Below are 17,386 nucleotides of genomic sequence, written 5' to 3' on the forward strand. Positions count from 1 at the left end.
GGAAGCATGTTCAACGTGTGCGCGGTGCTTATATGACAAACAAAGGCAGGATCCGTGATCATCATAAATTACAATGCTAGCGAAACGCTAGGGAGAAAAAAAAACAACAACACCTCGTTACTGGGTTTCACTTTCACAGGCATTCTCTAAAATATGTGCATTGACAACTTCATGATTAATAATGAATGCACTAACAGCGGTTAGCGAGAACAAAACTTTAACATGCCTCTCCATATACAGTGTAGGTAATAAAACAAAAATTGAATGAGCCTTCACATTAGAAAAATGAAACTATGAGCATTTCAAAGTTCCCCATGCTGTTCTCTTAAAGATCCCACCTGTTTATTACCCATCAAAACAAACATGAAATGGAAACATTATTTTATAGAAACCCACCACGCCATTTGTGTACATTTTTGTTTGTCGCATGTGATCAAGAGCAAAAAAATTCTGCGAAATCGCCTGTCGTTACCACGGAAAGAAAGAGGAACTCATCAGACTCACCAGATTGCCAAGGTGGCTAATGCAAGTGTCTCGACCAAACTCTGAGCTGGATTTGAGAATGATCATCAAACACACTACCCGTCGTCACCAGATCAAGGTGGTCTCAACCCATGCGCGTCGATCTCAATGGCAGCGAATTAGCCGGGAGCGCTACACCTAGCACGTGGGGCACACTTCGGAGTCCAGTCGTCCAGTAACGTCTTCTGGTGTTGGGAGGGTTCCTAAATACCCCCTCCGCCACGCCCTGCCAAAGAGACGCCGCACCATCCACGAGCAGAGAGCAAAGAGACAATCCTCGTTGGTGTACTTTGATCCCTTGCCGCCACGTTAACAATTCCGTCAAGACAAACACGCTGGAAGTTATTCTACAACCAGCGCGCAAACCCCACGATGATATGTACGGTGTTTGTCCGCTAGCATTGTTTTTACCTTTGCTATACAGAAGCATTGTTGCAACAATGTCCAAGAGTATTCATCAAGCCGAAGAGGGGAAAGAGACGCCGTACTATCTCTGAGTTCTGTTAATATTAAATCTTGTTTTGTGTCACGAGAACGCCCTTATTTATGCACACGATAAGATACCAGAGGGTGTATATGCATTTCTTAACGAATTATCTTTTGGTTTCGGCGCGAAAATAACTCTGACCAAATTGACGATTACGGGATATGTTGAGTTTAAATTCTTTCTTTATACCCCAAACCAATATGATTTTAAAAAAATGCTTTTCAATGCATTAATTTACAAAATTACTAGATATTGTATTTGGTGTATTGTCCGATTGCACGTATACACTCCCTACTTTACGATGAAGTTCGACTTGAAACTTAATAGTAATAAAGAAACGAGATCACAGCACATGTATTGACACCAAAATCAGTGAAAAAAAGAAGCCACAGCATTTCTCATACCGGTCTCCAGTCACGCGGAGCAATGGTTTATGATTCTACATCACCTTTTGACACACATTATAGACTTTACCCTCAAAAGTTTATTACTCATAAAACACTCACATGGGAAATTAAAGCAAGTATCAACCATGATAACAGTCTATCGCCGAAACAGACAACTGGATGATTTTCATATATATATATATATATATATATATATATATATATATATATATTCCATGTAAATTCCTCAGCAGTGAAATGAAAATGTAATCCAGTAAGAAGTGGATGTTCATTGATCCCAATATTTTGTGTTCGAAAGTGGTATAGACGAAGCCTAGAAATAATCTATTTCGTAAAACGGCTTTTTTGCTTCAATAAAGGTCACCAAGCAATAAAATCAGCATCAAAATATCTACATAGATCAACTTTGATCTTATGCTTTTACAAAAATCGGTAATATATAGATGATACTGGTATAAAAAGCTTCCTCTTGAGTTGTATGTTGGATGAGAAGGCGCGAAAGTCCTGCAGTGACGAGTGTCATCTAGTTGCAGTCTTAACGTGCTTAAGGGAAAGTATGCAATATTTGAGTAAACGTAGGAAAATACATCCGACATAAGACTACACAATTACCTATATATTTCCGAAGAGAAAAAGCGTGTTTAAATAGTTACCAACAGATTAATAACGCTGTATCCTTTACGTGTATAAACCGAACTGGGAGTAAAGATCAAATGGGCCTTATTCAGTGTCAAAGTACAATCCGTTATCTGTAATTGAACAGCTTTTAACTACAACTCTATGTGACGTATTATAGTGCTCTAGTTATAGTTACTGATGACGCTTGTAAAACGGGGACTTTGCTTCTGGTGATTATTGCTTTGCAAAGTGGATATGGAGTTGTGTGTATGTATGTGTGTGTGTGTGTGTGTGTGTGCGCGCGCGCGCTTAAGGAAGAAATTGCTTATACTGCCCATGCCATAGGTCACAATGCACCATGAACTTTATTGATAATTTATATTCAGGTTAACCATGATTATCTCACATCCAACATGTTTTCTGTTCACAATACTAGAAAATGATAATGTTTTTGTGATTGTCGGAACCATAATTATTTAACCAATTTAAATCAATTCATTTACCTACTCACTTTCCGTCAATGTACAGTCAGTCTTCCTTCAACTGATTCTACGATATTTTCATCTCACTTCTATATTCCATCTATCTATTTCTATCACTCATTTTTACCACTTATCGTTTCATTCCGTGTTTTGATATAATGGTCACTTCACCGGTGATTCGAACATTCTTATACTTATCTTTTGTGGGGGCATATGATTCATATATCATTATACAACACTGTATGAAACCAAAAATACATTATGTAATCATATTTTACTACGGGATTGCATATTGACTAACACGATAAGATTGCTAAGACCAGAGCATTAATGAATTCTAATTTTTGAAGGCATATTATATTCACCCACATATATGGGGCAAAATCTGTAATACTCATTACTTTTGAAAACAAACATGTTAATTTTATGAAATATTCTACAAGATCGTCCATGTCATATACTATGCAGTTTAAATGTGTGATTTAATATAAAATTCAAATGAAGAAAAACGAATCTAAACCTGAGTAGGTAATGTGTTTGTGTGCCTATTTCTTAAAATTAATTAATGAAAGTGCATGAAAGATCATGCACTTTAATATGTATACAAGCACATAATTTACTTCAGTGCTGCACGTCGTGAGCCAGCAGAGATAATTAAAAACGAACTGGATATTGGTCGTGTTATCATACCACTCTCTGCCACTGTCAATGTGCCTTTCTGAATTTCAACATTATTATAATGAAGCAAGGAGTTAAGTTTACCCTGGGTATAATGCAAAGAGAAAGGCCACTCAGCCGCGATAGTAGCCATTGTAACTGACGTCAAAGCACACGTATAACATCTAGGTGTAATCAAGGCTTAATCAAAGTCCGACATTAATGAGTGTGAATGCATGTTTAATACCTCTCTTGTATCAAACATAGCCACATTGTGTTCAGGATATGCATCAACTCGTATTACGTTTTGACACGTGGTCATTCAACAGATTAAAAACAAACATGGAGAAGCTATACCTCCTACAGCATTAAAGCAGCTTATAGTTGTTAATTGATAATGAATTCTATAGGATGCCATCGGCTGCCAGAGCCTTATTATATCGCGTTATCAATCTCGTTTTATTGGCTGATACAGCGTGCTCATCCTCTTGAGACAGTACAAGGGATTAAAAAAAGATATAAAACGAGGTGGGGGGGGGGGCTAAAAAGACCTGTGTGAGTGGTCTTTGCTTACCGTTAAAAAAGAAGAAGAAGAAGAAAAAAAAGTTGTAACAGGTTGCCGCTGTAATCCTCTGCATTGCTGATTTATTTGGTCAGTCAATATTCAGTTTACATGCCTACAATAAATGTTAAATGACCCTTTGGGCTGCCCTGACCCTTGCTTTATAACCGCCTTGTGTCCACATTCAGACAGAGCGGTGGATATATGGTAAGCCAATTCATGAACATTCACCGAACGAGTTTACTTATTTGTAACTAATTAAGATAGGCGTCCGAAGTATCCCTGGTATGTGCATTACATCCTTGTTATAAGTGAGTTAGCAATGACGGGAGCTTACCGAAGTCCACATGACATTGTTGTTGAAAATTGCGTTTCTGTCTTTGCAATCAAGAAACAGTTAGCAGAATCTATCAAAACGGGAAATAAGTTGTTGTGCATCTGGTTTGAGCAAGGCCTATATTATATTCAGACATGGAGCGATCTCTGATCACGACGTGTCTTTTGCTTGTTAACGCCATAATAAATTTTAACTGATTGAAACCTATACAGAACTTGCCTATGACTCTTACAGCAACAACGCATCGCAGCGAAACTCCAAGCTGCTAGATTTTTACCAAAACTTTAGAATTCAGATAAATTTACTCTTTTCCTCAACAATAGCTGTTTTGGAGCAACCATAGTAGTGAACGCTAAGAGTTTTCTCATCAGGTTTTCGAATTTGTTTGTCACTGGTAAACTCCCAAATAATGTGAATTTGCACATTAAATGAACGAAAGATCTTACAAAAAATATTTAACATAGGAACAGCTTTAAAAAAATCCTTCAAACATATCGGATTCTTTTACAAAACCACCTGTGTTGAGAAAGGCATACTATTATAGGAAATAAGGACTTTAATATGACCATAATTAATTTATGACGTTCTATCGCAGTGGGTAGGTTTCGTGGCCACGGGGTGAAAATTTCTCTACATTCAATGATAATCAATTCCAACTGTTTCAAGTTCAAGGTTCATCTTACACATCTCATAAAGATGCCAGACTGCAATAATTATGATATCTCGCAAAATGACAGTGGATGGATTAAAATAATAGTCCGCAATTAGTAATCATAAAGGTCAAGAGTTCCTGGTGGGGACACCTTCATGCCATTTTTCTTTTATTCATGCTTCAATATTCAGTCACCCATAGTCATTGCGAGTTACATCGCTGTTAACTGGAGGAGTATAAATCAACCATGAAGTAGTCTGTGGTAGGCTAAGATTATCTTGTTTGGAGACCTAAATGTGTGTTTTTAAATGTCTATAATACTCTGGCATAATAAAAGAATGGTCTTAAGATGGACCTATAACTTTAGAAATTTCAATGTCAATATACTTTAAATGAATTGAATTGAATTCATAATCCTCATCACGGGATGGAACACCCATAAACAGACAGAAAAGATGTCACTTGTGATAGTTGCGTAGATGTGTATGTGCAAAAGTAAGATATTGCAACTCTTTTATAAAATGAAATAGACTGAAGATACAGAACATAAAACGGTAAACCAAAAAAACAAACAAACCACAAACAAACAAACAAACAAACACAAATACACACAGCAATGTCAAATAGGACGACTGTTCGCTAAGATAAAAATTCCATCTCTCCCTCTTTCCCCCTCTCTCTCTCTAACTCTTCTCTTTTGATACAAATTTATGTGTTATCCTTTACAAATGCACGAGTGTTAGAGGATTGATTGTATAAACCCTCACTTCCTCAATGGTACTTAATCTTTGTCACAATGTTATATAGTTTTAATCTAATCGAACAAAAACGGTACATACTAGTAGTCATTAAGGTTGAATTTCGTGTCATATAGAGATAATGGTGTTCATATAAGTCACAATTATGAAGAGTACACAATATGGGTCACATCTAAAAAGTAAAATTCTATTTCAAATATAATTTCAAAATAAAAGTTAAAAACTTTTTTATGACTTAAATCATTTTGAATGAAACGGGGTTTCAAGAGCATGAATTAGGAAAATCTTTGATAAAAAAACTTAATCGTAAGTAACGTAAATGGATCTAAGTTACATACATGTTTATGTGTCTTGTTATAACAATATGGGTCTGTCACAATAGGAGACGGTGTTAGTTCTACAAGGGATGTAATAGCAATATGACCGACGTACTATCCAAAGATAACGTACTCTTCAATAAAATCAGTAATCAAAAGATGCTGTTGGTTGGTTAACTGTACCTCTAAGATATAATTATTAGAAAGGCTTACTGCTGTTGCGTTTGAATTATATGAGGCATATCTCTCTACTTTTTTTGTTGTTTGTTTATTTTTATCGCCAAAACAGTAAAATCATAATTATACAAAATAAAAAGTGTTGAACATGACATCATTGAGACATGAATCAAGAGTGAAGCATCAAAACACAATGGAACAAACGACATGTGACAATGATATTAATCTATGCAACGGTGGATAACCCATTTTAAATCTATCTACACGATAGATCTTTTCTTCCATGGGGTTCAAGATTCATAAACCTATATAATATATGATAACTAACATGTCTTTAATTCATACCAAACATCTTTTACATAATCATATCACAAAACATTCCCTAAAAACAATCACACCCCCTACTCTTCCCTCATCTGATGATACAGAGTGATATACATGTATATACATCATTTATATAAACATGTATATAATATATATGACGAGAGTAAAGAAGAGGCAGTAGACGTTGCTTTTGAATCCTCACAATCTGACTTTACTTCGAGCTTTCGGCAGAGAATAAATACACAAATGGGAGTGTATATATGCATATAATACACTCCCATTTGTGTATTTATTCTCTGCCGTCTCTGCCTCTATCACTGTCGTTATTATTTTCACTATTGTCTTGATCATCATTATTTTTTGTATATGATATCCATGTTCTGTATTTTGTCCGATTTGTCCTCAGTCTTGACAAAGGGCAGAAAGCCCGAAAGCTCGAAGTAAAATCAGATTGTTAGGATTCAAAAGCAACGTCTACCGCCTCTTCTTTACTCTCGTTATACACACTACTAAAAGATGCGACGGCCCAGGGGTTTAGCAGCTGAAGATACACGACTCACACACTATGTATATATATATATATACATATATATATATATATATATATATATATATATATATATATATATGTATATTTATCATACATATATATAGCATATTCACACACAAAAATGTGTTCATCGATTCATTTTGAATAATTCTTCTATTTCACAGTTCAAAATCTCCATACACAATTTTTGATATGTTCGCTGAAATCCGAAGATAACGTACATATCGCAAATCAACTGTTTGCTCGACGTATAAAGACACTGTTGGATAGTATACTGTAAGTTCCTTGTGTCTTATCATCTATGATTATTATTCGATGTCACAAGGTATAATACACCGAACGGTAGCGGCGGACATGGTGGGGGGGGGGGACTACCTTAGTTCTTCGATGATAGATTAGTTTCTCCTCTTGTCAATGATTGACTGCGTGTTTATCGCCGAGTATTAATCACGAAAAAACATTTTGATAAGTCTTGTCATGGCTAAGATTAATCATTGATCTTTACTTGAAGATTAGACCCCGGTAGAGCTATTGAATTTCTTTTTCCTGTAAAGGGCTTAAAACCTGCTCTATAAATGATCATTTTATAGGCACTTTAAAGCTCATACCATTGCGAACGAGATCCGTGAAATAACCCTATCAGAGACGTGTCCTTGGCTCTAGAAGGAAAACGTGCCCTATGATCGATGCATATAATTATTATCTTGATAATCATGCCCTATACGCACCGATTAGTACATATTACTTGCCAATATCGTCTTATCCACACATTAATTCTAATGCCCATCGTGTTCATGTCAATCACTCAGTTGGCTCGATATAATATTCATGTTTGACCAAGCCGTAGTTTCTCAAGAAAAGTGCTTCCTGTCATAAGTTCATCGCTCAAAGATTTCAAAATAATAATGGCATTATTGAATCGGCCAACGAAAAAGAAAGAAAGACTGCTTTTGAACAAGAAAATGAATATAAAGTAACAAACAAGCAAACAGAAAATATCCTGTCTGTGAACGTAGAAAACCTGTTTAGTGACGTTATTAATATCTCAGCTTTACCCTTTTTATTTTGTCAGCAGTGCAGTGTATTGTCATCCGTCACTTTCGTGCAATCAAATTTGATTCTGTCTCTATTTCTTTTGAAGGCATTCGCCATGTTCGCACCCATGTTCCTATGTACTATTCCCTAAGACATGAAAGATAACTCGAGTAAACATGTATTACCATGAAAGTGGTATCATAGAAATGGTACAACACTACCATGCTACTAACATATTTTTCAATTGACCGCCGAGCTTATGTGTAAAGATGCCTACAGTTTCATAGTACATGTATAATTGTGCCTTACACAGCTCACTGTTACTGTGAATGAGCATAAGAGCAAATAATCAATAACAATGATAATTCCAAGGTGTAAATTGTGATTTTTTTTTTAACGACACAGCTTGGGGTAGAAATTGAACGTTATTCCTACCTACCCTCCCCCCCCCATTCCCCTCCCCCTTCCTCCTCCCTCAAAAGGGGAAGAATATCTCGTTCATGTTGTGAATTGTTCCTCTCTTCAGTGGGCGTTACTTGGTTGTATGTCTATTTGTGTTGTGCTGAAGTGGAGTCGCAGCACTTGAGCCGCGCCAGTATCGGTGTATGACGATACGGATAATTATACTATGACGATTATGTTTGAAATCCTGACAATGCAAATCTGTAGTTCTTGATAAAGCAAGAAACGATGATTAAACTTGTACTCCGTTATTGATAAATGAGAATCATCTACAGCTAGTTTCTGTCTTTGGCCGCACGTTGTAAAGAGAACAAGTTTGTAAAGAAAAAAAACCCCAAGTGAAGCCGATGCATTAAAGAATGGTTTTCAGATAGAAAGCAACGAGCAAGAGTGTTTAAACTGCAAAATAGTTGCTATCGAGCTTCACTATAATTGCCATTTGAATTATGAATCTCCTACTATTTTAGAATTTGCATAGAATAATTCATGAATGATAGATGTATATGTTGATATCGCCATATTCGGAACTGAATCAGGTGAAAAACGCATTTTAGAATTTAATGATTATTAGGAACGGGCTCAACTGAAGAGAATCGTGCGAAACGCTTGACTGGTTCTCTGGATATGCTATCTTATCTTCATAGTCAACCAAATATCGTGTAGTTTATCACAATATAGTAGTTTGAATCAACAGTCATTGACTTTATCAGCGCTTGCCACGGTGCCATTCAGTTCAATACCTCATTAACTGGTCTCACAGTGTGTTCAACCTCTCACACATTAACCTTTGTCTCAATCATAAACATCAGTGTAATGATTAATCTTGTTCAGTAGTGAGGAGATAGAGTTGGAGAACATAAACGGGAAGGGGGATGATGGGGCGGTGTATTATAGACTTCTGTGGTTGCGGAGGGAGTGCTGCAGGCCCATAGGTCTATTAATAGGGAGTGAAGTTTTGATCAAAGTTCGAGTCACGCTTTGAGAAAGCTGCCCCTCCCCCTCCTTGCCATCTCTACAATAACGTATCGCCTGTACGCACACCGACACGCGTGCGCAAGCACGCACACACACACACACACACACACACACACACACACACACACACACACATAGAGGCAAACACACAAACTCACACACACACACACAGAGACACATACCCATAACAGCATAGTTATTCCTGCTCATCTATGTTCATCGTTTGGAAAATAATAAGGCCCATGAGGCTTTTTGTAAGGACATATTTTAGTGTTCATTATAGTGCTGAAGAGAGGTCTCTGGGTAAATGCGGATAAGTAATAAGAATTAAATCAATAACATAACGTGACACAAGTTTTGCAATTGCTGCACATCTGAACAAAAATTATGACATCACGAAAAGAAGCCGAGATCATTCAGTTAAGTAAAAATGACTGATTAATGATCATCATCGATAATAATGTATCAGTAGAATATTATACAATATATATCTTTAGGAAATACATCGACTGGTGTTGAATGGAACTTTGATTTCATTCCCACGTGGCTTCCATCATAACGATGGCGGGAGTAATGGCAATGTGTCCACGTGGTCAAACACATAGAATGAGAAACCAAAACAAAGCCATAAACAGTCAACCACAATTATAGAGTATGGTGTAATAGATTTTAGACCTGATTGATACCTGCTTTCATACAATCAATTCGAAAATTCACAGACACATAGTATCTTATCTTATTCAGGGCTAGTCACTTTTTTTTTGTCTGCATGCTATATTAGATGGGCCGTTCGGGCAACCAAAAGATAATACATACATACATATATTTGGAAATCTGGTGGTCGACATCAAGATTTACTGGTCCCAGGCCACACGACCACCTCCAATATCGAGCCCTTTATAATGTAATATGATAATGATATATAATTACTATAATGTATACGATTTGTAAAGCATTATAAGTGAAAATTTGAGGATTATTAATACTTTGACTGTGCTACCATTTCCACTCTTGAGATGTAACCAAAAATAGTTTAATATTCACGTTTCCCATACAGAGAGGATAGAAGTTGAAATCAATCAAAGATGTTCAAACTGCATTATTTCAATTATTCACCTATAATGCATCGTTAATCTTGTTGGGTAAGGACTTGGTGTTGTTTAAATTCTTTCTACATTCTCCGAATCCACATGGTTGGAAAAAAAAAACTTATCTTATCACCACGTCCAGCAACATACTCGTTCATTTACCTTTACGTGCACGGTTCGACCCATTATATAGAATGGTAAGGAAGAATTGTAATGAATAGTATAGAATGAGCTGGCGGGTATGCGCAGCCAATCAGTTCAATTCTATTCTATTTTACTGTCCATTTACTACAGAAATTTGTTTTGTTTCCATGCAGGTATATTTCTTCGGTACACACATAGAATGCATACATGCAGAGCAATAATAATAATAATGATAATAATAATAATAATAATAATAATAATAATAATAATAATAATGATAATAATAGTAATAATATTAAAGAAAATAGATAGATATTATAGACATACTAGAAATATACACAGCAATATAACATCAATTTCAATACTATTAGTAATTATTATCACATAACAGAGGAAATTTTAATCTGTATTGCTACATGTATGAGTCGATCTCTTGTTGAGTGTAATAAAATTTGTGTGTATATTTTTATGAATATGTGTCGAATTAACAATGACTATATAAAAAACTGATAAACATAAAGGAATGTATCATATGCATGAAAATAGGTGTAAAAATTGTCAAGGTTATAATTATGCATGTTTATGTTTGTGTGCGTATATGTTTCAACGTACCCTCTAAAAATATTAGAAAATGAGCGATAGTTACTTGTATATCCAGAAACTGGTTTGAAGGTATAATGTTCATTCTTGTTTGTTGTTGATGATTTTTTTTTTTTTTGGTAAAGAAGAGTTATCGAAGTTCTTTCCCTTATTGATTTTCAGTGGTCCTACCTGCAAATTAAAAATGTTAGGTTTGGATTAATATAGTCCTCTTTCGTTGCGCGTAGAATTTATCTACGATTTATCAGTTTACCAGTTTACGTATAGGATCAAAATATTCCAAATGAAAGATCTGAGCATGAAAAGAATGGCAAATTGTCTTTTTTACCGCAATATTTTTATTACTTTTTAGAACTTGCATGATATATATTGACTTATATTAGCAGTCCATTTTCATTTTTCAACTTAACTTACCTTTAAAAGGATAATGCCATTACAATGAAAATTTATATTAACTTAGTCATATACTAGGTTTTACAAAAAAACATTTACCAATGACTTTTGATCCTTAATAGTTCAAAAACTAGATAACACTGACATTGATATGAGCAATAGCTGAATAGTGTACAATTTTGTTGGAGGCAATTTCAAAATGACAGCATAATTCGGTTTCGTAGGTTTCAGATTTTGCTCTATTTTCAACCCTCTGTACAAAACTTTAACTTTGCACAGAAGTCATTTTGGTGTGTATGGGAGTGCCGGTAGTTGACACCCAGACAATGGTCCTGGACAATGACCAGGATTTGAATGCTCTATTATTTATGCATGAGGAATTCCACCATCACAACCAGTCTTTATTCATTCTGAAATGTGGTGTATGCAAGCACGTGGAAACATGTGCTTATTATTTTTTTTTAATGCACATGCATTTCACCCTTTGCTAGGAATTCAGACCAGCAGTGCCCAGGCAATCCATTATGAATAATGAATAAAGCATTCATGTGCCTTGGAGCAGAGCTCTGAACAGGTGGTATCCAGGTCCATTGTTCAGGGTCATTATAAGCACACACTCACATCATTAGTTCCTGTGTAAAGTTCAGGTTTTGTACAGAGGGTTAAAATTTGACCAAAATCTGGAACCTAACTTTGAAATTAATCATAGATTTCACGAAACTATAGGTTTTCATATTCAAATCACCTCCAACTATAAATCGTGCACTATTCAGGTACTCATATATCAATGACAGTTTTATCTGACATATAGTTTTCGAGCTTTTAAGCATCAAAAGTGGGAAATATTTTTTGTAACACCTAGTAGAATGTAATAAATGAATGAGGTATGCAAGATTTAGCTTAATCATATAAATAGATATATTTGTTTATATGATTATATGATATATATAAACATAATATTGTAGTAATTGTAGTGGAGTTGTGTCTCCATGCACTGCACAGCGCACATACTGTGTGAGACTATTCTTGAATAACAGACCCTCAACTCTGAAGTTTGATATTGAGTAAACATTCCAGAGGTTGTTCATTCTTCTCATCATATTTTGATATGTTAGGAAAAAGTCATTTTGTTTATAAGTTATATGTCATTAAAAGCTGAGAGCCTCATTTTCTTTTCTTTTTTTGAATCTGCCTTTCTCTGCAAATACATGAATGGATGACGCTCAATCTTGCCATTACGTGTTTAATGTTTAGAATATCAATATTACCCTTGCTATTATCATAATCATTACATTCATCATTATTAGATTATTACCATCATCATAATTATCTTCAGTTTTGTAATTTGTCTCAGTAGTAAGTCATTTGTTGTTTTACTATCATCACGATCATCGCAATTGTAATTACTTGGCTATCAGAATCTTGTTATCATTCAATCAGTTCCCTCACTCTTTCCAAGAGCTCTCCAAGTCCAAGTACCATACGTTCATAGGTCCTAAACAGTTATTTTCTCACATTATGCTCAACCCATGTTACTCTGAATACTCCCAGTTTATTTTTCATAAAACTGATTTTTCTTTTTGTCTTTCAGCACAACAATAATATCAATTTATGGGTTTCTTCTTTTACAGCTTCTCTCCCTTTTTCTCTTCCTCCTGCTCTCCCCCTTCCTCTCTGAACCATGCAATTATGAGGACCGTTGTTCCATTCATTGTGCTTTTGCTATCAGAGTTATCACGAGAGAGAGAGGGAACGGCTGAGACAAAGGCTAAATGACCCAATGCAGCCGCAGTCAGTCACATGGCTTCCCTGAGAGTCACATGATGATGTGACCAGTGCCCTACCACCATTCACGGCCTGCATAAACGGAGCCGACCGGCCAACGTCCGTCCCGCCTCCTGGCCTATGGCAACTGTGTGATAAAAACAACGGAACTTCGCAGGTTGCTGTTGTGAAGTGGAATACCCCATAAAATTTGGGAGGTGATAGTGAAAGGAAACAACATGGGTTCCAAACAGTTTTTGCTTTCTATGGTTCTCTGTTTTTCTGTTGTCGCTGCAAATGCTACCTGTGGTTACCAGGTAAATATCCTTGAATTTGAGTGCTATTCTTTCATCTTCGTTTTTAGGCGTATTGTGGAAAGATGAAGTGAATTTACGACATACGTGGGGTAATCAGTGACGAAGCGAAGTGGCGTTTTCGCTTTGAGTACGACAGTAGTTTTTGTTTGCTTTTTTTTTTTCGTTTATGTGTTTACAGTAATTTCTAAACTTAAGCATCAAGTAATAAGTATATTAAGATGTGCCCATGCCCCTGGCCTGGTTCCTTTGGTTTTGATTTTAAAGTAGTAAAAGTTTATTCCCCTTCTCGCTTGGACTGCTGCATGCATGCTGCACTCTGCTCTTCCCCAGGTGCAGGACCGTAGTAAAAACAACAACACGACTGGAGTGGTGAAAAACGAAGACTCCTGTCTTGTTAGTCCCATCAGTTCAAAACAGTGTTGTCTACTTAAACCTGGTCCAACCAGCCAGTCATTAATCCTGATGTGATCTGACAGTGGGTTGTGGCGAAGTGCAAAACTTACTATTTCTTTTCTTCATGTTCTGTTCCGAAACTAAACTGTCAATACAAATTAAATGTGTTAGCCATTACAAAACAAACAAAGTCACTTTAATTATAGGTAAAACAAAATAAAAGGGGACTTTTTTTTTCTGAGTGAAAGAGCAAATCTGCATAATTCCAAAGTTTGGGATGATGACATGAATTAGAAATGGTGTTTTTTGCAGTTTTTTTTTTAAAACAATTTTTGTCGTGTGATAAGATTAGGTACCATGGCCCGGTACAGGGGTATATATCCTAGCACCCCCTTTCAATTTCTTAAAGACCCTTTACCCACTCTTCTCCTTCAACTCTGATAACTTTTGAAAAGATCATGATGCTACTGCTTTAAAAGTTAGCAACAAATAATCATGGATACATGCTTGTGCGAAATTTCAGCTTAATTCGATTATCCTTTCATTGTGGTTTTACATTCCTAGTTTCCTTTTTTGTCCCAATCATTGAACAGAGCACACAGCTGAGTGATGAGTACTTGACTCTAGACCCCAAACAGCAGAACATCAAACCCATTTTTCTTAGTACATGCTTTTCCAGAGTGTGTACTTTCTGCACCCACAAAAGACTTGTCTTGATTGAGTACACTCTGGCAGGCATCTGTGGGAAATGCATGTTGTAACAAAATCAGCCCATCTTTAGTGGGTTAACATCACTTCAATATGTTAGGAAAGTCTATTCGTATTGAGTTATACTTTGAGGCTACTTCTCGAAATCTGCCCTTAACTAATAGCCATGCCTGGCGACTTTCTGGTGGTTTTATGGTGCAGGGTTGCATGATTGTGTCGTAAAGCCATTCTACTTGGAGCCTTTTTTGTTGACTGATGTCTCTGAGTGTGTAACAGCACAGTGTAGCCACCACTTGTGTGAAGGAAAGGGTAATTTCTTCGGTTATTTTGTTCTTTTGTCCCAAATTTTAGTCATGTAACCCAACCAAGGCGAACAGGGTGAACGTACATCTGGTCCCACACACTCATGATGATGTAGGCTGGCTCAAGACTGTTGATGAGTATCTCTATGGAGGTGAGTGTCCACTTTTATAACTTTTCTAAATAGTTCCTGACTGAGACATGGGTTTGCAGATCTGGATAAAGCTCAAATAGCTGTTAGTTGTCCTGGCCGTTTTCTGCTTTTGTATGAAACTCTAAAATAAGTTACTCAATGTGCATCTGATGTGTTGGATATGTGTCATACTGGCTCATATTGTTGCGTTACACAGTATTTGTGGAGGCATGGAAATTGCCATTTTTATTTGTTAATTATTTATAAATTATTAAAAAAAAAAATCTTTCACTTTATGATCTTCTAGTCCCTTCTTGAAAAAACAACAACAACACAGCAAACAAATAAACATGGGAATGGAATTTCTGTATTTCATAGCCATACATCTCGATATTTACTTTTTTCGTTATACCCATTTTTCACTAGGAATTCAATATTATGAGCAGATTGTCTGATCATTCAAATTTTGTAGATAGTCTCACCCATTGCACACCAAACATTTTGGCCGCCGTAAATTCATTCAATTCCGAAAGAATCAACTCACAGTGCAGGATCTGTGTATTTACCCCCCAAAAAGAATGAGTACCATATAAATCAAATTGTAGTGTATATAGTTTTGTATCTTTGTATTGTTACTGTTTACAGGTAGTACATGATCGGGATTTCACCTTAATTCTTCAAGGGAGAATTACAAAATGAAATATCAGTACTGTAATTTTTAACAGATCACATCTCTTTCAAGGAGTAATGCATCTCATACATGTAAGTATAATATGCTTTTTACTCGTATGAGTACGTTTTTTCTTCTTCTTCTTTGCAGCCAACAACAGCATTCAGCACGCTGGGGTTCAGTACATTCTGGATTCTGTGACATCTGAACTTGCTAAGGACCCAGGACGAAGGTTCATCTATGTAGAGACGGCCTTCTTTGAGCGTTGGTGGCACCAGCAGGATGAAAAGACGCAGTTCCTTGTCCGCCAGCTTGTCAGTGAAGGTGATTCACCCGTGACCACACCCACCTGACCACTCCAAGTTAAAGGGACAATGCAGTGCAAGTGCATGCTGACTTTCATTGATTCATCATACCCTGATCATGGCTTATGAGACCAAAATAATGTATATGAATATGTGTCATATATTTTATGGTACTCTGTAATATTTCTACTATTTTTCTTCAGATTACTTGGATATGTTAAAAAACCAACAACAAACAAAACAAAACCTTCTGCACCAAGATTCTGCCTGTGACATCAGTTGTCAATTGTTGCTATATAAGTACTGATATGATTAACAAAAGACACTGGAATGCACCTGCCCCTAGATTGAGCATAACCAGCATGTTTCCCTATAATTTTTTTTTTTTTTTGATGATCTTATTAGTACTTTAGCAGTAATTGAGAATCTTGGGTTGGAAGGTTTTTTGGAGAGTACAAACCAAGTAATCTGAAGAAAAAAAGTGGAAGTATTATTACGAAATACATGGCACAAATTTAGCTATTCATTTGGACACGTACACTGTAGTTGATGTTGAGAGTACCATGAATAAACACAAGTCAACATGCATTTGTATTGCATAGTTCCTTAAAGTGTGGTAGACATTCATAAAGACATGAGTCTGAATAATGTCAAATCCTACAACATATAACATTTAGAGTACGATTAATGGAATGTTACAGGTTTATCCTTAGGCATTACCATTACCATTGGACAATGTTTAAGTAATGAAATTATAGTAAAAAAAGATAATAGGCAGTCGGACAAACAAGACGGAAAGAGGGGTATGCTATTGATTTACACATGATATGAAAAATTATGATCAGGTGTGCATGATTTTTCAGAGTGCAGTTCAAAATGTGTACTATAGCTTTGCATTGCATTTACTGGCTCGGCTTTGCTTGACAATATGATAATCATCCTTGTCACTTGACCTGTTGAAGACTAGTCCCAAGTATTCTCGGGCAGGTGTATATGGGAAATGTATGTTGTAGCAAAATCAGTCCGTCCTCAATGGGTTAAGTTTAAAAGAAGCTCTTGGTCTGCATTTCATTTTTCTATTCAAATTTGGATTAATTCAAGATGTAATGATGTAGTGATATTTTTGGTTTTCAGTTTTCCAACACCTGTTGTTAACCCGTTCCATACGGGAACCTGGTGGCCTGTGTATTAACTCTATGGGGATTTCAGAATTCAGTATGGCACGGGTTAAATGATCAAAAGGTGATCA

At 36.1% G+C, this 17,386-nt stretch overlaps 1 protein-coding gene across 1 annotated transcript in view; it reads left to right on the forward strand.

Annotated features, from left to right (window-relative positions):
• Nucleotides 1–13,484: 13,484 nt before the first annotated feature.
• The window catches only part of LOC139715772 (lysosomal alpha-mannosidase-like), a 29,128-nt gene continuing 25,226 nt past the window's right edge, over nt 13,485–17,386 (forward strand). Inside the window, exons 1-3 of the mRNA XM_071627312.1 lie at nt 13,485–13,628; nt 15,081–15,183; nt 15,983–16,156. Of these exons, the coding sequence (XP_071483413.1) occupies nt 13,551–13,628; nt 15,081–15,183; nt 15,983–16,156 (355 nt within the window). The 5' untranslated portion in view covers nt 13,485–13,550. The remainder of the gene's footprint in view (nt 13,629–15,080; nt 15,184–15,982; nt 16,157–17,386) is intronic.

The sequence above is a fragment of the Diadema antillarum genome, unplaced genomic scaffold, assembly GCF_040938485.1.
Source record: "Diadema antillarum isolate AM-2024a unplaced genomic scaffold, OU_Dant_1.0 scf00000055, whole genome shotgun sequence".
In the NCBI taxonomy this organism is placed as follows: Eukaryota; Metazoa; Echinodermata; class Echinoidea; order Diadematoida; family Diadematidae; genus Diadema; species Diadema antillarum.